The 22,526-nt window shown below is 41.9% G+C and overlaps 1 protein-coding gene and 1 pseudogene across 7 annotated transcripts in view; both read right to left on the reverse strand.

Moving 5' to 3' along the window:
* Positions 1 to 22,526, reverse strand: part of LOC116756491 — a 264,380-nt pseudogene that overhangs the window by 142,522 nt on the left and 99,332 nt on the right.
* Positions 1 to 22,526, reverse strand: part of DGKD (diacylglycerol kinase delta) — a 109,801-nt gene that overhangs the window by 71,308 nt on the left and 15,967 nt on the right. For all 7 annotated transcript variants that reach the window (XR_004350663.1, XM_032636885.1, XM_032636884.1 and 4 more), the window contains exons 2-3: positions 8,164 to 8,274; positions 6,564 to 6,644 (exon numbers count right to left, since the gene is read on the reverse strand). Coding sequence is in view for 6 of the 7 variants with exons in the window: in XM_032636885.1 (XP_032492776.1) it covers positions 6,564 to 6,644; positions 8,164 to 8,274 (192 nt within the window). In the remaining variant the exon portion in view is untranslated. The remainder of the gene's footprint in view (positions 1 to 6,563; positions 6,645 to 8,163; positions 8,275 to 22,526) is intronic.

Consider the following 22,526-nt stretch of genomic DNA (forward strand, 5'->3'; position numbering starts at 1 on the left):
CAAAAAAGGATCACTGAAACAAGCATAGCCAATGGGGGCAAACTTACGTAGATAAATAGAATAAGAGAAAGGAGTAATTTTGAACCCCCAAAATACAGAGCTGACTATGCAAAAGCACATGAAAAAATCAATTCATAAAGAAATTAATACAAATGGCCAACAGACTGTGAGAAATGTTTGACATCACTTTGATAATCAACGAAATAAGACAAATTACCATTTTTATCAAAGTGGCAAAGATGTTCTAAAATTTTAACACATGGTATTTGTAAAAGGATAGAAAAAAAACCACTTCATCAAGTCCTACTCATACAAGTTCTAAAGGCAATTTGGCAATAATATACCAAAAGCCTTTTAGTTTTCATAGATTAATATAAACATGTTTAATTATCAAAAACCTATTTCATGTTATTTCAGAGGCTGGGACACGAAGCTGGCAAATCCCCTTTTCCTCTTCATGCTGCTGTTATGCTCTTTGGCCTTGTAAGGGGTGACCCCACTTGAAGGTAAGAATGCAGAGGACTCTGTCTGCTCTACTCCCCATCTTCTGAAAGTTCCCACGGCCAAAGCTCCACCTCATCTAAAGGCACATCTGTGTCTTTAGCTGCATCCCACCTTCACTTTGTTCTTAAAGAACAGAAAACAAGCAGACCCCTCTCCAGTTACATAAGCCTCCTTCGTACCATTTCTTCCATCAAACCTGTATAAAAATCTCTCCTCTCCCCCAAATATTTCCTCCCATCTCCCTTGGAAGTCTCTTGTCCCTCAGATCCTTATTTCTTTATGATACAGTTCTTTGGCCATTTTAGGGAGGAATTAAAATGGAGTCTTTTCTAATGTGGAGCAAATTTACTCATTCTTTTCCAGTTACAAAAGGTTCCCATCTGTTGGCTGATTCATGATAACAGCAACTTTCACTGCCTTGTTCTTTGTATCAGGCATGCAATTTTAATAGAAGTTGTGGAATTTGGAAATTACTACCGGAATAGCTGGAAAACCAAATGAGATATCCCAGGAAATGTAGTAGCTTCTGCGCAAATGCATTCATTCATTCTGCACTCACTTCCCTGGACACATGGGCCAGGCACTGGCAAAGTCCAAGGCCAGGCCCTGCCTCCTAGGACCTGCATGCAGATTCCTGCAGTTTGCTGTATGGGAAGTGACAGGTTCAGAGTTCAGACAGTAAATACTGCAGGGCGTTAGAAATGGGAGAGTCCAAAACCTACCGACCCTCTGTGGAAGCATGCCTCAGGGAAGTGGGCACCAGTCAACTGGCTCCAAACACTCCCCATGTATCCCCAAATTCCAGACGCCATCACGGATTGCTCAGAAATGGTCTCCTTATCTTGGGATATTTCTGGGGAACCTCATTATTAATCTTTCTCTTGTCCTTTCAGCACATCCTCAGATGAAAAAGCAGTTTTTACAGCACTAACAAAATCTAAAATAAATGTGAAAGAATCAGTGCCTCTGCCCCAAGAGCTGGGAAACCATCCATGACCGCCCCACAGGAACTGGCTCGACATCTGGAAGTCAACTATTTGGCACACATTTTCCCATAGAGACAGTATATAAATCAGGGTTCATTCTCAAATCAGACTGACAAAGCTCCATAATAACTCATGTAGTACCAAAGCACAGTGGCACACTATTTTTTATGGAGACATAATCCCCATACAATTCATCCTTTTACAGTATACAATTCAGTGGTTTTTAGCATATTCATAAAGTTGTGCAACCATCACCGCTATCTAATGTTAGAACATTCTGCCACAAACCCCCAACTAAAATCCGGTACCCATTAGCACTCCTTCTTCCCACAGCCTCTGGCAACCACTAATCTACTGTCTCTACAGATTTGACTATTGTGCATTTCATATAAATGCGATCATAAAATATGTGGTCTTTTGTGTCTGGCTTTCATTCAGCATGTTTTCAAGGCCCATCCAAGTTGTAACACGTATCAGTACCTCATTTATTTTTCAAAAGCCTTTTAAAAGTTCACACTTTCTACCTCAAAAGGGATTCCATTTCTAAGAACTTAGGTTATGGAAATAATCAGAAATATACAAAAGTATCTGTGTGCAAGTGTACAGCACAGTGTTATTTTATACAAAAAAAATGGAATATAGGGACTGGTTAAACGTATACATTTATATGATGGAATACTACGCAACATGAATAAACAAGATTTTGAAGGATATTATAAGAAAAAAAGCTCATTGTTAACTGAAGAAAGAGGTTAAAAACGATACTTTATAAAACACATTTGGTGGGAACGACATAAATCAATATATATTATTAGGTATCTTTGGGTAGTAGGAACGTGGATGGTTTTAAATTTCCTATTTTATTTATACACTTTAAAATTTTCTTCAATAACTTTATCAGAAATGTAATTTATCTTGACTAACATTTTTCTACTGCGAGAAAAAACAACTTTTGGAATGTTGGAATGTGAACAGAAATGCACTCAGTTAAATTCTGAGTCCCTTATGTCTTTTGATTATTTATATATATGAAAATAAAAACGAACTAATCAATAAGTTGTTTTAAAAAGTTATGAAAAGCAGACAGAAGACAATAAATACAAATGCATAAAGTGAATTAGGTTAATAGAAAAATGGAATTGTTAATAATCTAAGAACTGGATCTCTTAAAAGACAAAAATGATAGAGTTTAAGAAATATGACAAGGCAGTCTCCCAAGGCAATAGAAATAAAAGCAAAAATAAACAAATGGGACATAATCAAACTTATAAGCTTTTTCACAGCAAAGGAAACCATAAGCAAAATGAGAAGACAACCTACTGACTGGAAGAAAATATTTGCAAATGATACAACTGACAAGGGCTTAATTTCCAAAATATACAAACAGCTCATACAACTCAATAACAAAAAAACAAGCAACCCAATCGAAAAATGGGCAGAAGACCTAAACAGACATTTCTCCAAAGAAGACATACAGGTGGCCAACAGGCACATGAAAAGATGCTCAACATCACTAATTACTAGAGAAATGCAAATCAAAACCACAATGAGGTACCACCACACACCGCTCAGAATGGCCATCATTAAAAAGTCTACAAATAACAAATGCTGGAGAGGGTGTGAAGAAAAGGGAACCCTCCTACACTGTTGATGGGAATATAAATTGGTGCAGCCACTATGGAAAACAGTATAGAGGTTCCTCAAAAAACTAAAAATAGAGTTGCCATATAATCCATCATCCCCGGTAAAACTATAATTTGAAAGGTACATGCACCCCTATGTTCACAGCAGCAATGTTTACAATAGCCAAGACATGGAAACAACCTAAATGTCCATCAACAGATGAATGGATAAAGAAGATGTGATATGTATATACAATGGAATATTAACCAGCCATAAAAAAGAATGAAATAATGCCATTTGCGGCAACATGGATGGACCGAGAGATTATCGTACTAAGTCAGAAAGAGAAAGACAAATACAAGACGACATCACTTATATGTGGAACCTAAAACACGACACAAACGAACATATCTATGAAACAGAAACAGACTCAGATACAGAACAGACTTGTGGTTGCCAAGGGGAGAGTAGGTAGGGGAGGGATGGAGGTTAGGGTTGGGAGTTTGGGATTAGCAGATGCAAACTATTATATATAGAATGAATAAACAACAAGGCCCTATTGTATAGGAACAGGGAACTATATTCAATATCCTGTGATAAACCACAATGTAAAAGAATATGAAAAAAGAATATATATATATGTATAACAATCACTTTGCTATACAGAAGAAATTAACACAACATTGTAAATCAACTATACTTCAATAAAATTTTTAAAAAGAGAGAAATATGACAAGAAAAACAAAAGCTAAACAAGTAAAATTAGGTATGTGAAAGGGGATCTAACCAGAGACATTTATGTTTAAAGTGCAGGACTTCCCCGGTGGTCCAGTGGTTAAGACTGCGTGCTTCCAATGCAGGGGGCGTGGGTTCGATCCCTGGTCGGGGAACTAGGATCCCGCATGCCACACGGCATGGCCAAAAATAAATAAATAAAAATAAAGTGCAAACAATAAATGTTACTAACTTTGAAGGTGTGGAATAAATGGGAAAGTAAATACAAAAATGGACTCAAGAAGTAAAAAAGTTCCTATGATCAAAAAGCAAAAACAAACCTTTTAGGGACTGCCCTGGTGGTCCAGTGGTTAAGAATCTGCCTTCCAAAGCAGGAGGCGTGGGTTCGATCCCTGGTCAGGGAAGTAAGATCCCACATGCTGCGGGGCAACTAAGCCCACACGCCACATCTAGAGAGGATGCCTGCGTGCCGCAAGGAAGAGCCCGCGCTCCAAAACAAAAGATCCCACGTGCCACAACTAAGCCAGACGCAGCCATAAATAAATAAATATTTTTTAAAAATTGAAATAAACCTTTTAGGTTTATTCAGAGCCTTATTACCTCCCTGAAAAGTAAATTCTCTCAAACTTTCAAGAAATAATCAACCCTAAAGCTATAAAAATGTTCCAGAGCACAAAAAATCATGGACAGTTACTAAATGGATTTTATGGAGCTAGTTTAACTCCGAAATCAAAACACAACAAAGGCTACCTCCTACCCAAAGAAAAGCACACACATGCTTTCAGAAAATTCTAAATCCAAAATTAGGGTATAACATTCAACATTACCAGGAACAATTTATTATTATGAAATGTACAAATACCTAAAACCAAATTGATCATCTAATGTTCAAAACACTCCAGTGAAATTCAACACCTACTCCTATTAAACACTCTAGAAGCCATAAATCAAAGAATAATCCACTTCCATAGTTGTCTCCCCAGCCAGTAAGTAAATGATAAAACTAATGCAGAAAAAGTAAAAATAGTCCAAATAAAACGAGGAATAAAATAAAAGAGGCCGTCAGGGAAGTCTGACTAATTCGATAAGCCACAAAGTAAAACCAAGAGCAGTTAATTACACCAAAACAAAATAAGTAGAAGTTTAAATGAAGGAAGGAAAATCCCATTTGGAGCAGCAACATAATCGATCCATAAATAAACAAGTTAAAAAAAACCTGAAAGTAGCTAAAACTAATACTAACCCAAAATGTTTAGATCCTAAACATGAAGAGGGCTTCCCTGGTGGCACAGTGGTTGAGAGTCCGCCTGCCGATGCAGGGGACACGGGTTCGTGCCCCGGTCCGGGAGGATCCCACGTGCCGTAGAGCGGCTAGGCCCGTGAGCCATGGCCGCTGAGCCTGCGCGTCCGGAGCCTGTGCTCCACAACGGGAGAGGCCACCACAGTGAGAGGCCCGCGTACCGCAAAAAAAAAAAGAAAAAAAAAAAAACATGAAGAAAATTACCCACCTTGACTGAGTTATAAAAGAATTGAAAAAAGGTAGGGAACATACTGTATTTCTAGATAAGCTCACTTAATAACACAATGAAAAATATTTTAAAATATTCCGTTCCTGCTATTAGAGTCATACCTTACACATCAGGTTCTAAAGTCAGCCCCCAAAGCCAAAACTGTAAAGTCATACATGAAATGCTGTACAGATATTAAAAAATGTGATGAACACTTAGATCAATCAACATGGGGAAATGTCCACCATAAACTGTCAAGAGAAAAAAATAAAACCAAACGTGTAAAACAAAAGGATCACTACGATCTCATGTTATATGTGGGTAAAGACATAGATATTTAGACATAAAGATAATCACTCTAAAGTGAGCAGCTGGACCTCTGGGTACTGAGGTCACACGATTTTACGCATTTAGAACTTTTGCAGAAAGTACAACATAATTTCTATAAATGTGGTGGGGGGAGGAGTTTTAAAAAGAAAAATATCAACATTCTATGTTTTGAGGTGGCTGAATGATGGCTGCTTTTTTAAAATATAAATTTATTTATTTATTTAATTTATTTAGTTTTGGTGGCGTCGCGTCTTCGTTGCTGCGCAGGCTTTCTCTAGTTGCGGTGAGCGGGGGCTACTCTTCGTTGCGGTGCGTGGGCTTCTCACTGTGGTGGCTTCTCTTGTTGCAGAGCATGGGCTCTAAGCACGCAGGCCTCAGCAGTTGTGGCTCGCGGGCTCTAGAGCGCAGGCTCAGTAGTTGTGTTGCACAGGCTTAGTTGCTCCGCGGCATGTGGGATCCTCCTGGACCAGGGATCAAACCCGTGTCCCCTGCATTGGCAGGCGGATTCCCAACCACTGCACCACCAGGGAAGTCCCCTGATGGCTGTTTTTTAATTGCTTCAACATTTTCTGTATTTTCCAAATTTTCTATAACAATCATGAAAAACAAACCTCTGTGCAAAACTGTAAATGTAAACTACAACATGTTTTTAAAATTCCTTTGGTCCCTCTTGTTCTTTTGTGCTTAATGTGCAAAATTCTCAGTTATTCTCCAACCATAGTATTATTTTGAACCTTAAATTCAAAATTTACCAGGAATTGTTCCAATCAGAGAGCAAAGGATGAAAAATCTGAACTGCTCACACACATTTGTTCAAATTAAACAGGAAAACCAAATGTGGTGAAGAATCAAGAAAGGTGTGCGTCCAAAGACTTACCGTAAAGCTGTTGTTGACATTTTTAGTGCTGGATTCAGCCACGCTGGCATCTGTCAGGTCCACCTCATCAAATATGATTGACTGGAAAGACACAGGGACTGCAGTCAGTGGGGGCTAAGGTGCCTCGACCCCAGGCAAGCACTTGAGCACTAAATGAACGCTGAGTGAGTTCACCCTACCTGCTTCTGACAAAGCACCGAGCTCACAGGTATAACTCAAGACTTTTTTTTTAGTCCAGGGAGTTCCCCAGTGATTGCATTAATGGAACCTAAAATACGTCCTCACACGAGTCCACCTGAGAGGGCAGGTTCCCGACTGAAGGTCCTCTGTCCTTCCGACTTTAGTTTCTCCACCTCGCACATTTGCGGGGAGAGGTCCCGGCTAAAATACACAATTCTAGGGGAAGAGAGACTGACCTAAATAGAAGGGACCCAGCCATGAAAGAAAACAAGGGAGCAGAGCAGAGCGAATCTAGGCCTGGAGAGAGAGACAGGCTCCAGAAGAAGGGCTGGGAACCAGGTCTGAGACGCCCTCCTCCCCGTTTTCCTCTCCTCTCTCTCCCAAATCCCCCCGTTCATAGCCCTCACCTCCTGTTTACCTTTCCATCCCCTCTAGAAGGAGGACTCCATCAGAAACCCCTGGAGGAAACGCTAATAAGCTAGAAAAGAGACTCAGTCTTTTAAGTAACTCCCCCACCCCCCCAACTAAAATAACTGTAAGGGTTTGTCTTTTTTTAATGAAGGATGTGGTCAGAACCCTATCTAAACAAGTTACTCTGTTTAATTTCAAATTTTAATGCACTAACTCACTAGGGATACATCTCAAAATGTAAATTATTCAGATTCCAGATTATTTTTAATGCCGAAATATTAGTATTGACTTCAATACTGATACAAAAAGACGTATTCAGAACACCAAAAACTAGGTTTGCAGACACGCTAGTGTTTGAAGTGTGTGACACCACAATCGTCTAAACTGGGCAGTGACTCAGGGACTCTCAGTGGCGAGGTCTGTCACTGGCATCTGCCTGGTGATTCTAGCTTTAAATCTTACACAGATGGCACATGGGAAGAAGGATCATGGCTAGAAAGCCAGAGGCAATTTCTATTCACACACCAAAAAGCCCAACACACTTTAAAAATACTTTTAGTTAGATTCACAGGTACATACACTCAACTCCAAACTCATCAAGTTGTATACAGTAAGTATCTGTACAGCTTTTTGTAGGCCAATTATACCTTACTAAAGTGTTTTTAAGAAAAAGATACTTAGGCTGTAATAAGATTTTTAAGCCAGTTACCCCCGATTTTTCTGAAAAAAAAAGATATCTAATGGTAATGTGGTTACTTCTGTGACCTTTTCTCCTTTCCCCATTGGTTACACATGACATTAAAGAAAATGAATTAAAAAATCAATGTTCATAAGAAATAAAACATGCTTGAGACAAATAAAACCCAGCACCCTAGAGTATTACAAAACTTGCTCAAAATAACAGATCTAGAATCGAAGGTTTTTCCCAAGATGAGGACGCAGAACCTAGTCTCTCCCTGCAGCTCCTCAGATAGTTTTCTCTCGTTAAGTTTCCTCCTCTGCATCTCACCTTGGCAGTTTTTGCATAGTACAGCGTTCGCCCTCGAAGCTTAAAGTATCTCCTTTTTGATCGTTGGAATGAATTGTTCTGTTTGGTCAGCATCCCCTCTTTGATGACGGTCTGAAAGCACAGAAACGGATTCATGAGCATGTGTTTTCGCGGTGCCATGCGCTTGTCCACTGACTCCAGTGCATTTGTGTCTCTAATGGGCCGATGGCCTAACAGAACTATTTCACACTCTCCCCAAACCCTGACCTATGGACAGGCCAAGCACACAGCCAGGGGAGGGTGACACAATTCTCCAGGGGGCGATGGCGTGCCAGAGTGGCGGGGGGGAGGGGCATGGGGGTGGGTCAGAGGCCCAAGGTGTGCCCTGCATATGTCCCCTGGGCGGGGGTGGGTTAGCAGAAGCGGGGCGCAGGACCATCGTTAGTGGCCCCGGGCCAGTGCTCTCTCCAACTTCAGCATTTGGTATTTTTCAGCTATTCTTGGCCCTGTCTCCGTGTTCTCTGGCCTCCTGCCATTTCTCAGGATCCTGTTGCCAAAACTGTCGATGTAGGTTGCTATGGGGTTCAGTGCAGTTCCAGGCCTGCCCCCTTGGGCCCTCACCCCTGTTCACAGGCTGGGCATGTGCATCTACCCACACTGTAACACAGAGAAGAGCCACTGCCAAAGTCACTAAAACTCCTCCACCCCCAAAATCTGACCAACCCACCAGCAAGCAGGAGTTCAAAGACAATCACGAGGGGGGCTTCCCTGGTGGCGCAGTGGTTGAGAGTCCGCCTGCCGATGCAGGGGACGTGGGTTCGTGCCCCGGTCTGGGAAGATCCCACATGCCACAGAGCGGCTAGGCCCGTGAGCCATGGCCGCTGAGCCTGCACATCTGGAGCCTGTGCTCCAAAACGGGAGTAGGCCACAACAGTGAGAGGCCCGAGTACCGCAAAAAAAAAAAAAAAAAAAAGACAATCACGAGGTGAACAGCAGTCCACTCAGCTCAGCTCAATTAAAGCCAAGAATGGGGCATGGCTTCTCCTGAAGCTGCTTCCCGGGCACTTACCAAACGGGAGGAGGGAGCCCTACACAGCACTTACAAGTTAAAAGTTCAAGGACCTACCTGATCGTTAGATGTGTTGAACTACGCAGAGCCACTAACACAGTCAAAACTAATAAACAAGGTGCCCTGAAACAAGTGCCTGGCTTCCAGCACCTGCACACACCTCAACAAATGTCCATTCTACACGGAGGCCCACCGTGCGACAGAGGCAGAATGTATAAAATTCTGTTCAAGGACAAGAACATGGGTCCAGAGAAGCTTTTGTTTAATTACCCAATCCCCTACAGCTCTGCACTTTAGGTAACTTTTTAAGTAGCTGTACAAAGCACTTGGGCGTCTGTGGCCACTTAAGACGACATATGATGAAACAAGACACAGAAACCCTACGTCACCCCAATGTGTCAGAGGCAAGAGCAGATGTCTGTGCTGCCTGGTCCCTCCATCATCCTGCTCCTAACGGGGAGGGAGTGGAACCTGCGATGCACTGATACCCCCCATAGAAGAATGCTGAAGACAACCCCCTACACACATCACCAGCATCTGGCTGTGCACCAGGACCCCCCCGTGACAGCCCACGCTCCAGGTGTCCTGGGAGGCCGGCAGCACTGCTCCTCCCCTTATCCCCGCCACACAACGTCTTCTTGGAGCTTCCTGGGCACAGTGGGCTGCACACGCCAGCTTGCGACCCCATGCTGGGTCTGATGGAATTTGCGCAGTCAGGGCTGGCCCGGCAGCACAAAGAGCAACCATTTCCAATTCCCTAGAGAATCAAATCTGGGCGCGGGGGCGGGCGGGGGCGGGGGGGGGGGGGGGGGGGGGGTGGTGCCGGAACTAGTGAGGAACCGCCCTACTCATTCTGTGGCATGCACCTTCACCTTTACTTCTGAGGAGGCCACCCACTGTTCTTCCAGGTAATTAAGGAGAGAGGAACACATCACCCAAGATCAAGGTAAGAGATACGTGCCGATCCAAGGCAGAAAGTCCCAACCTCTGGTCCCAGGAGCTCCTGCAATACAGAAGGACTGCTAGGTTGTTTCCTAAGATTCTTTTCAGACCCAAGTGCACATGGTGATGCTATTTCAATGTGCTCTTCAAAGACAGGACAGCTGACTGCCCAGCGGAGCAGACACAAGACGCCTGCTCAACTCTCCAGGAGAGCCTTTCCTCTGGACCCCGCAGGACCCGCTCACAGACCAAGTCACCTCTCCTCACCCCCAAACGTCTTCCTTACCTCTGCAGAAGAAGTCATCACTTCCACCTCTTTCCCAAATGCAAATTAAAGGAAAAAAGGCACCAAAACCAACAAGCCCAGACCCAGAAAAGTTATAAGAAGTTATCTTTAAAAAAAAAAAAAAAAAAAAAAAAAAAAAAGAAGTTATCTTTAAAGGATAAATGCTAGAGTATTTTTCTTGCATCTCCCGCTACACATGTCACACATAAAAGCAGAATTAAACCAAAATACACACACACACACACACACACACACACACACACACACACAAATCTTTCAGAGAGCGGATGAGAGCTGCGATCTTGGGCTACCCAAGGAGAGCTGTTGTTCTATTTATAGAACAACAGTGCTCAGAAAAAGACTCTGGTGGGTTTCAGCGGAAAAGGCTGGGGAAAAGATAAAGACCAGTATTTCTTTGAAGCTTTCTCAGAAACTGCATTTCTTCTCCTATTCACTGCTAGTAGAAGACTATAGATATGCTGCAGAATATTTTTAACACTCAGTCAAAAGCAATGCACTAAAAGTGGTCAAGAAAAGAACACCCCTGACTAATCTGCTGTGCTTTGCATTTGGCAGCCTGTAAGCAGCACCCACAGGAAACTGCTCAGCTGGCAGGGCTCCTCCTCACGCCCACCGGAGCAGAGAACCAGAAGCCCAAACCCAGACCCAAGAGGGGCTGGTCGCTTATGCTGGTCAGCCAGGCTCTTGGAATCATTTTGTCAAGTTCTTTGCACAAACGACAGGGCCAACTCTGTCCTTCAAGCCATCCGGGGCACCTTCATTACCATCAGGGACAAAGGACAGATTTGCGACACACACAGGCACTGAGAATCCGAGCGGCAAGTAAGTGGGAAGTGGAGCATGTGGCCCCCCTCCAAACGGAGAGGATGCAAATCCCAAGCTGGGCTGCGGGATGGAAGACGGCAGGGTATTCAGCCTGAGCCAAAGCCGCCCACTGACTGACAGACACACCCAAGCCACAGGTGAGGCGGCCCAGGCACCTGCCACAGGCGAAGCTCGCATCCTCATCATCCTGCTCAGGAGCAAAGAACGGAGTCAGGCGGCTCCGGAAAGGCCCTTCCAGAGCCTGCAACCCAGTGGGCAGAGAAGCCGAGGTCAGGCCTGCCTTGCTGGGGCCCTGTTCACCAGTCACGGGGGAGGATGACCCCTCTCTGCAAAGGCAGTGGAGGCTCCTGCTCTCACCCTCCCTTTGTGCCCTCCCCAGACAGGCAGCAGCAGTGGCTCAGAGGGCTCCAGGGACAGCTCAGACCAGAGGAGGACAGAGGACACAGGACGCCAGGGAGGGAACAATTCCCCCACAAGGGAAGGCTTCCCAGAGCAGGTCTTAGAAGATGAGCAGGGGTCTGAGCAGGCCAGGCAGAGAGGTCCACAGCCTCCTACAGGCTGCAGGCAGAGCCCAAGAGGGCTGGGAAGGTGGGCAAAGAGCCCAGATCACTGACAGCCAGACCTCCCAGTCACAGGGCCCCCAAATCAGGGGGCGGTATCTCAGGATGTACATTTTACTTAAGAAAGATGATTTTGAAAAAAAAAGAAAAGAAAGATGATTTTGGCCACAATGTGGAGAAGAGGGAGTGGGGATGAAATGAGGAGGTAGGCAGAACACTCCAGAAACTCTTATAAGACGGCAACCGACAGGAGCACCTGGGAGGATGAGGCACAGTCACAGGTATGAGAGCGTTTAAAAGAAGACAAACCATAGACGGGGTGAAGGGGATGATCCCGAGGGGTCTCCTGGGGGAGGATGTGGCCTTCGTTTTAGACGTGTTGACTCAGGACGCCAGAGACGCCTGGGGGAGCTGAGTGGAGGGCCAGCAGCAGATAATGCGGTTGGGGCACAAGATAAAGTTTAAGGCGGAGACACCTCAATGAAGTCCCTTATGGGGAAGGAGTGGAATGAGAAGAGGCTCAAGGAACTGGGAACCCCAGGACACGAACATCAGGTGCAGAGAGGAGATGGGAGTCCAAAACGGAAGACAAGAAGGAAGTGGCACAAAACCAGGGGAGCAGATGAGAAAGCACCGAGAAGGCATCGTGGATGACATCTGCTAAGGGCTGAGGTCGAGTGCACGGGTGAGGTCATCAGTGGGGCCCAGGAGAAGCCAGACGAGAGGTCCATGAGGAGTCAATGAGGACCCACTGCCGGAGCAGACTCTCGACCTGACCCAGGGCAAAGCCAGATCAAAGGGCAATGAATGTGACCCGGATGGGAGGAGGAAGCAAAGATGGGAGGTTGTTTTTTTAATTTGCATGTTTCTTAACTTTTTATGAACTTGGAATTATACTGTACATGAACTTCCTATTCCTTCTGTCCTAATGTGTTGTCAACAGCCTTCCATATTAGTAAATATATTTTTGTCTGCTACAGAGTATTTCACTGTAGTGATGTGCGTGTATCATTCAACACACTCCCACTGCTGGAACATTTAGAACGCTTCCTGCTCAATATTATCAACAATGCTTCAAAGATTAGTGCCATAATGGAATATCCCCACATGTCCTGAGCTACTCCTTAGAGCAAAGTACTAGAAGTAGAACTTGGGGATCCAAGCCCAGAAACAGATGCTCACAGGTTTGAAAGCGTGATGTGTGACAGCAGGCTGGGGAGAGAGGGACTAGTCAGTGGAGCTGAGACATCAGGTCATCTAAGGGGAAAGGTGCAATTGGTCCCATACCTCACACACCACACAGGAATCACTTCCGGGTGGCCTACAGATTCAGTGCAAAAGGAGAAACTTTAAAAGCTTCAGTAGACAATATAGGATAATTTCTTTATGACCTTAGAACTGGAAAAAATTTCTTAAATAGGATTTTTAAAATACTAAACATAAACTATAAGATTGCTGAAACCAACTTTATTCCCACTGAGAAACTCTGGCCATCAGACACCTTATAAAGAAACAGAAGAGAGGGGCTTCCCTGGTGGCGCAGTGGTTAAGAATCCGCCTGCCAATGCAGGGGACACGGGTTCAAGCCCTGGTCCTGGAAGATCCCACATGCCACAGAGCAGCTAAGCCCGTGCGCCACAACTACTGAGCCTGTGCTCTAGAGCCCACATGCTGCAACTACTGAAGCCCGTGTGCCACAACTACTGAAGCCCGCGAACCTAGAACCCGTGCTCCGCAACAAGAGAAGCCACCACGATGTGAAGCCAGCGCACCGCAACGAAGAGTAGCCCCCCGCTCGCCAGAACTAGAGAAAGCCTGCATGCAGCAACAAAGACCCAACGCAGCAAAAATAAACTTAAAAAAAAAAAGTGTTACTTTAAATTTGCACATCACTTGAAATTTTCATGAGCATTTTTATATCTATTTGCCTTCTTAAGAGAACAAACACTTATGGTCCATGAGACAGACACTAATATTCTGAGTGACAAATAAGAAAACTGGTCATTAAGTAATTTGTCCAAGGTTAAACAGCTAACAGCAGACCACAAAAGAAATGTCAGGCCTCCTTACTCTTATCTCAAACCTCCTTCTAAGGCTTAGGAATACCATAATAAATAAACAGGAAACAACCAGAAAATAATTTGCTCACAAAACACAGGCATGTACAGCATACCCAAGACCAACAGATTATTTTAAACTCTTACTAAGTGAGTGCCCACCGTATCTACCACATAACATACAAGCCATTTTCACCTTTTAATCCTCACACCGACTTTGGAGGCATGTAGTAATATTCCCATTTTATAGACTAGGAAACTGAGAGTCAGAAGAATTAAGTAACTCACTCAAGGCCACATAGCTAGTAAATGGAAGACCTGAAATTCAAACCTAGAACCTAGTCAGGCCAAAAATATCTGTTGGCAAGTCTATGACCCTCCATCATGAGGCTGTGTCCCTCGCCAGATCAAGAGAGGCCCAAGGGCTCTGGCTGTCTTATTGATCTTATTCATCTTAATTACCCAGTGCCCAGCACTGAGAATTCTGAGGAAACTTTCTGCAAAATATCATAAAGGGCTAATATCCCTAATCTATAAAAAGGTTCTTAAAAATTGAGAACTAACAACCTGATAGAAAAATGGGCAAAAAATATGAATAGTCATTTCACAAAAAAATTAAAATAGTACATTTCACAAAAAATAAATTTAAATGGCCCTTAAATACATGAAAAGATGCTCGACCTAGCTCATAATGAGAGAAAAACAAATTGAAACTAAACTAAACTACTATTCTCACTATCAGATTGACAACAAAAAAAAAAGCCAACACACTCTGGGCGAGACTGTGAAGAAACAGGCTGGTCCGACTGCAGGATGAGGTAAACCTTGAGGACCAGAATCTGGCAAAACCCAGCAAATCAGACGTGCATCTACCCTCTGATCCAGTAAGCCCACTCCAAGGAAACTATCCCACAGACACTCTAGTAAAAATATAAAATGAGGTTTGTGCAAGGATATTTGCTACAAAATATTATAGCAAAAGACTGAAAATAATCCAAATGGTTGAATAAACTATGGTACATTCAGGAAACAGAATACTACACCATTGTAAAAGGAATGAGGAAGATCTTTATACAGCTATGGAATGATCTCCAGATTATATTAAGTGAAAAAAGAAAGGTTCAGAACATGTAAGGAGTATGCTACCTTTTGCGTAAAAACGATATTTGTGTGTGTGTGTATAGACAGAAATAAAATTAAAAGCAAATATGTGCATATATTATTTTTAAATTTTCAAACAGAAACAATGAAAGAATAAACCAAAATAATAAAATAATAAAAATGGTTACCTATGGGGAAAGAGAAGGACAGAGCAGAGCAGACAGGGGAGGAAGGTACATCATCTTAAAAAGGACTTGCACAGGAGGGCAGCCCCTGCAGGGCAGCAGCACCTAGGGGCACTAACACTGGCCCACGTCCACGGCTTTCCAAGGCCAGCCCCACTTCATCCGTACAACCACCTCCTAAGGGGGGCACCGCCAACATTCCCACTTCACAGAGACAGGCAAGGAGGAGACGGCGTCGGTACCCGTGCCGTGCCTGCTCTGTGCCAGGAACTTAGTTCTCATCAGTATTTCATCCAGTCTTCACCACCCTGTGAAGAGTTACTACACCCTTTCACTTACAAAGAAACAGGTCCAGAGAGGACCTATGTCTGCAGAGAAGGGTCAGAGATGGGGCTTCAAACCCAGGTGTGTCTGATTCCAACTCTCTCCACACTTCCATATTGAGTGAAAGGAACCCACTCTTCCAGGGTGAGCACATGGACAGACGTGCATGTCTCAAGGCACAGCCATCTCCCCTACCCACAAGGTTGGCCTCTGAACACACACGGAGGCTCAGTTAAGGCACCAAAGACTCACCCGGCCTCTGTGAGCCTAGACAGTAAAATCAATCTCCCCACGGACCTGTGGAATGAAATGCACACTTTGTTCCAACAAATATTTACTGAACACTTAGTGCAAGCACTGCTAGGAATATGATGATGAAAAAGACAGGACCCTTGACCCTTAAGGAAACTGCATGCTGGTAGAGGGATACTTTAACAAAGTAAAAGGGACCCTTAGAATTTGCTTTTTAAATACTCAGAAAAAAGCAGGGCTCAGGGCTGGGGATAGATGACACAAAAAAGGTGCAAGGCTGACAACTGTTTGGACTGGTGATTAATTAAACTCCTCTCCCTACTTTTGTGTATGTTTGGAAATTTCCATTACAGGGGTACAGACAGGGTGCTCTGGAAACTCAGATGTGAACAAAACACAACAGAGGCTTGAACGCAAGGCCTGAAGCTGCTACCTCTTAGGCTAAAGCCAGCCACTGCCTTACCGCAGTTTCCTGATCGTTCAATCCCCGCCAGAAGGTGCTAATACAGAGTGGAAAATGCCTGAGAAAACAGCTTAGACACTGCAAAGGGCTTAGACACAAATGTAAGACAGTACCTTAACCATCATTACTCAAATTCCTCTTCCCTGGGCACACGCTCAACCCGCTGTTCCCTCACCCATTTTCAGACATTAGGTGGAAATAAAGTCTAGCGTTAAACAGCCCAACTCGGGGCTGACGGGCTTCCTGGAGGTTACTTTTTCTTTACTTGAGAACACGCAAGAGTCCAGCCACTGCTAACACCTGACACTAACATCCTGAGATAATATCCTTCCAGTGTGTTTTCAGTATATAAATAAAACAGAAAAGTGGGGTTATATAATGTACAGATTATTTAATAACCTGCTTTTCCAAACGATACATTGTGACCAGATCTGCTTTTATTTTATGTTTTGTTTCTCTACAGCCTACTTCTACTTCATTTATTTAGATGCTTAAGGACGCTGACATAATTATGAACAAATCTAAGAAACTGAGTGCTTCATATATCAAACTGTCTCAACCAAGCTAAACTGTACCTTATTTACACCAAGACCTTGAACTCTCTGCTTACATAAGTTTAGATTTATTTTCAACACAGGAATTAAAAGTTTAAACAAATGGGAACATAACTAAAATGTTCCACATAATATACACATTTATTAGGATACTATGAAATTTAAATCCTATGTTTTCACAAATCTGGCTGCTTAAATGTAATCTGTTTGACCCAACAGTTCAAACTGTTCAGCTGTGTCTTAGGACATTCCAGAGAAGCAACTGAGGGCAGACTCATCTCCATCTTCTACTAACACGCAGCATCCGTGGCAAGACAGACACTCTTACTGTAAGGAATCCTCAACTGAAGGGTAACATGTTATGCTTTTTTGTTTTCTTTAGTATAAAATAATAATGCTCATTTTAAAAAATGCAGAAAAGAAATAAAAATAATCCCAACTGCACCACCAGCACGATCCCTGACATCAGTTTGGAAACTCTCACCTCCTTGGCACACAGCTGAATGTCTATACACACTGCCTCTCTGATTTCCCAACATCACAAAGTACTGTCCAAAGTACTGCTTTCCTTCATCACCTGAATGGCTGATGAGGCCAAGGGCAGCTCCTTGCTCTGCCACTTCCCGGCTGTGTGGCCTCATGCTGCTGGGTGCCTCAGCCCCTCCACGGCAACCTTCATGCAGTTGTGAAGTTCGTAAGACCACCCACGCACGGTACTCAGTGTAGGACCAGCACCAAACAGGTGTCAGCTAATGTCATTAACTCACTGAGTTGTTAAACTGAAGTGTTTCCGGGTTTGCAACTTTTTATATTTAATGGTGCAATAAACATGTTGCCCATGATGCTTTTTCATATTTAAGATTAGTTCTTCAAGGTAGGGTCCCACCAGTGGAATTACTGGGGCAAGAGTTTGCAGTTTCTTGGAGTTTTTCACTGTGTCACCAAATCGCTTCCCCAAGTGGTTATACCCATATGTGCTGCCAGAGGGCAAAGCAGCTACAAGGTTCCTATAAACAGCAAGATCCCAGCTCATACACAATACTGGTTAAATACAAAAAGACACACAGAACATATTACAAGTAGGCTGTAAAAAACCACTTAAACGATTAGACTCACACCTCAGTCTTGACAAACCTGGGTCCTCTTAAAGTACGTGAAAACTTTGAGCCACCACAGAGAGAATGGCGATAAAGAACAATTTCCCAGACTTCCTTTTCACTTGCTTCTGAGTACTAGTCCATCTTTATCAAAGAGTTCAAATACAAAAACTATCAAATGGGATTGGATTTAAGGAGGTGAGTATTTATTTCACATCTTCCCAAACCACAGAAAGAACTGAATTCACTCTCAAACGTGAAATGGAGAAGAGTTCTATGGCAGTAAAAATTCTGAAATGCAGATATTTTCTTTTAAACCCTTTAAATGTGTAAATGTATTATAATCATCCACAACAATAATTCTACTAAGAACCACTTTACTGAGACCAATCCAAAACGGCTGGGACTTCCCTGGTGGTCCAGTGGGTAACACTCTGCGGTCCCAATGCAGGGGGCCTGGATTCGATCCCTAGTTGGGGAACCAGATCCCACATGCATGCCGCAACTAAGAGTCCGCATGCCACAACTAAAAGATCCCGCATGCCACAACTAAAAGATCCCGCATGCCACACGAAGATCCAGCACAGCCAAAATAAATAAATAAACAATAATTTTTTTAAAAAAAATGGTCAAGATTACCAACCAATCCTAAAAAGTTCATTAGCTAGTTTTATGTATTAGAAGGTATAGAGCTTCAGAAGCAGAATCCAGTTGAAAAAAAGAGGCCCTCTTCAACCAGCGGTGCTGGGACAACTGGATACTCACATGCAAAAGAATGAAGGTGGACCCCTACCTCACACCATATGGAAAAATTAACTCAAAATGGATCAAAGACTAAACATAGTAGCTAAAACTATAAAATTTCTAGAAGAAAACTTAGGCGTATGTATTCTTGACCTTGGATTTGGCAATGGTTTCTTAAATATGATACCAAAAGCACCAGCAAAATAAGAAAAAATAAACTAGACTTCATCAAAATTAAACTTTTATGCATAAAAGGACACCATCAAGAGTGAAAAGACAAAATCCTCAACAAAATATTAGCAACTGAATCCAACAACACATAAAAAGGATCCTACATCCTGATCAAGCTGGATTCATGCCAGGTTCACAAGGATGATTCAATATACACATATCAATCAATGTGATACACTACATCAACAAAGGAAAAGACAAAACCCACATGATCATCTCAACAGATACAGAAAAAGCATGTGATAAAACTCAACATCCATTCATGATAAAAAAAAATTCTCACCAAAGTGGGCCTAGAGGGAACATATCTCAACATAATAAAAGCCATTTACAACAAACCCACAGCCAACACAGTACTCAATGGTGAAAAACTGAGTCTTCCCACCACTTCTATTGAACACAGTACTGGAAGTCCTAGCCACAGCAATCAGATAAGAAAAAGAAATAAAAGGTATCTAATTAGAAGGGAAGAGATAAAACTGTCATCATTTGCAGATGACCTGATACTACATATAGAAAATCCTAAAGACACCACACAGAAACTATTAGAACTGATTAAATGAATTCAGCAAGGCAGCAGTATACAAAATTAACACACAGAAATCAGCTGCATTTCTTTACACTAATAATGAAATAACAGAAAGAGAAAGTAAAAAAAAAAAATCCTTTTTAATATCACATCAAAAAATAAATAAATAAAATACTTAGGAATAAACCTCACTAAGGAGGTGAAAGACACATATGCTGAGAACTATAAAACACTGATAAAGGAAACTGAAGATGATTCAAAGAAATGGAAAGGTATCCCATGCTCATGGATTGGAAAAATTAATATTGTTAAAACGGCCACACTACCCAAAGCAATCTACAGATTTCATGTTAGCCCTATCAAATTACCTGTGACATTTTTCACAGAACTATAACAAATAATCATAAAATGTATGTGGAACCACAAAAGACCCAGAATTGCCAAAGCTATCATAAGGAAAAAGAACAAAGCTGGAGGCATAATCCTCCCAGACTTCTGACAATACTACAAAGCTACATTAATCAAAGCAGCATGGTACTGGCACAAAAACAGACATACGGATCAATGGAACAGAACAGAGAGCCCAGAAATAAACTCACACACTTACAGTCAATTAATCTTCAATAAAGGAGGCAAGAATATACCATGGAGAAAAGACAGTCTCTTCACCAAGTGGTGTTGGGAAAGCTAGACAGCTGCATGTAAATCAACGAAGTTAGAACACTCCCTCACACCATACACAAAAATAAACTCAAAATGGCTTAAAGACTTAAATATAAGACATGACACCATAAAACTCCTAAAAGAGAACATAAAACTCCTAGAAGAGAACACAGGTAAAACATTCTCTGACATAAATCATAGCAATGTTTTCTTAGGTCAGTCTCCCAAGGCAAAAGAAATAAAAGCAAAAATAAATGAATGGGACCCAATCAAACTTACAAACTTTTGCACAGCAAACAAAACCATAGAGAAAACAAAAAGATGACCTACAGAATGGGAGAAAATATTTGAAAACAGTGTGACCAAAAAGGGCTTAATTTCCAAAATATACAAACAGCTCATACAGTTCAATATCAGAAAAACAAACAACCCAATCAAAAAGTGGGCAGAAGACCTAAGTAGACATTTCTCCAAAGAAGACATACAGATGGCCAACAGGCACATGAAAAGATGCTCAACATCACTAATTACTAGGAATTCCCTGGTGGTCCAGTAGTTTGGACTCCATGCTTTCATTGCTGAGGGCCCAGGTTCAATCCCTGGTTGGGGAACTAAGATCCCACAAGCTGCGTGGTGTGACCAAGGAAAAAAATTAAAAGTAAAATTTAAAAAAACATCGCTAATTATTAAAGAAATGCAAATCAAAGCTATAAGGAGGTACCACCTCACACCAATCAGAATGGCCATCATTAAAAGGTCTACAAATAATAAATGCTGGAGAGGGTGTGCAGAAAAGGGAACGCTCCTACACTGTTGGTGGGAATGCAAATTGGTGCAGCCACTATGGAGAACAGTATGGAAGTTCCTTAAAAAACTGAAAATAGAGCTACCATATGATTCAGCAATCCCACTCCTGGGCAAATACCAGAGAAAACTCTAATTCGAAAAGATACACGCACCCCAATGTTCACAGCAGCACTATTTACAATAGCCAAGACATGGAAGCAACCTAAGTGTCCATCAGCAGATGAATGGATAAAATGGATAATAAGAACCTGCTATTTAAAAAAATAAATAAAATAAAAAAAAAATACTTTCACTACATTTTTTTCTCTCTTTAAAACTATAACTTTGAAAGGCCTACTCTTGAAGGTCAGGGCGAATTCCACTGAAATTCAATGTGGTCAATATGATTTGTAGTCTTCAGAGATTCAAAATAAATAAATGAAAAAAAGAAAAAAAAAGATGTGATATATACATACACACACACACACAAACACACTGGAATATTACTCAGCCATAAAAAAAGAATGAAATAATGTCATTGGCAGCAACAGGGGTGGACCTAGAGAGTATCATACTAAGTTAAGTAAGTCAGAGAGAGAAAGACCAATATCATATGATATAATTTATATGTGGAATCTAAAAAAATGATACAAATGAACTTATTTACAAAACAGAAACAGGCAACAAACTTATGGTTACCAAAGGGGAAGGGAGGAGGGATAAATTAGGAGCTTGGGATTAACAGATACACACTGCTATATATATAACAGATAAACAACAAGGACCTACTGCATAGCACAGGGAACTATATTCAATACCTTGTAATAACCTATAATGGAAAAGAATCTGAAAAAGTGTGTGTGTGTGTGTGTGTGTGTGTGTGTGTGTGTGTATATATATATATATGAATCACTTTGCTTTACACCAGAAACTAACACAACATTATAAATCAACTATACTTCAATAAAATTTTTTAAAAAATAGAGTGAAAAGACAACCCACAGAAAGGGAGAAAATATTTGCAAATCATATATCTGATAACTGTCTATTATCCAAAATATATAAAGAACTCTTACAACTCAACAACAAAAAAAAACCCAATTTTAAAATGGGCAAAGGACTGGAATAGACATTTCTCCAAATAAGATATATAAATGGCCAAAAAGCACATGAAAAGATGCTCAACACCATTAGTCATTAAGGAAATGCAAATCAATACCATGAGATACCACTTCACACCCTTCAGGATGTCTGTAATAAAAAAAAAAAAGAGAGAGAGAGAGAGAGAGAGAAGGGAAGGAAGAAAGGGCAGAAAATAACAAGTTTTGACAAGTGTGAAGAAATTGGAACCCTCAAACATTGCTGTTGGAAATGTACAATGCTGCAGCCATTGTGAAAAAGTTTGGAAATTCCTAAGTAAGATGAACACAGAATTACCCAGCAATTCCACTCCCTAGGTATACACCCAAAAGAACTGAAGACAGACATTCAAACAGTATTCCTAGCAGCTCTACTCACAGTAGCCAAAGGGTAGAAGCAATTCAAATATACATCAACAGATAAACAGATAAAACAAATGGAGTATTATTTCATACAATGAATGTTACTCAGCCATAAAAAGGAATGAAGTACTGACACACGCTACAACATGGATGAGCCCTGAAACATTATGCTAAGGGAAAGATGCCAGACACA

The sequence above is a fragment of the Phocoena sinus genome, chromosome 7 (genome assembly GCF_008692025.1).
Source record: "Phocoena sinus isolate mPhoSin1 chromosome 7, mPhoSin1.pri, whole genome shotgun sequence".
Classification (NCBI taxonomy): Eukaryota; Metazoa; Chordata; class Mammalia; order Artiodactyla; family Phocoenidae; genus Phocoena; species Phocoena sinus.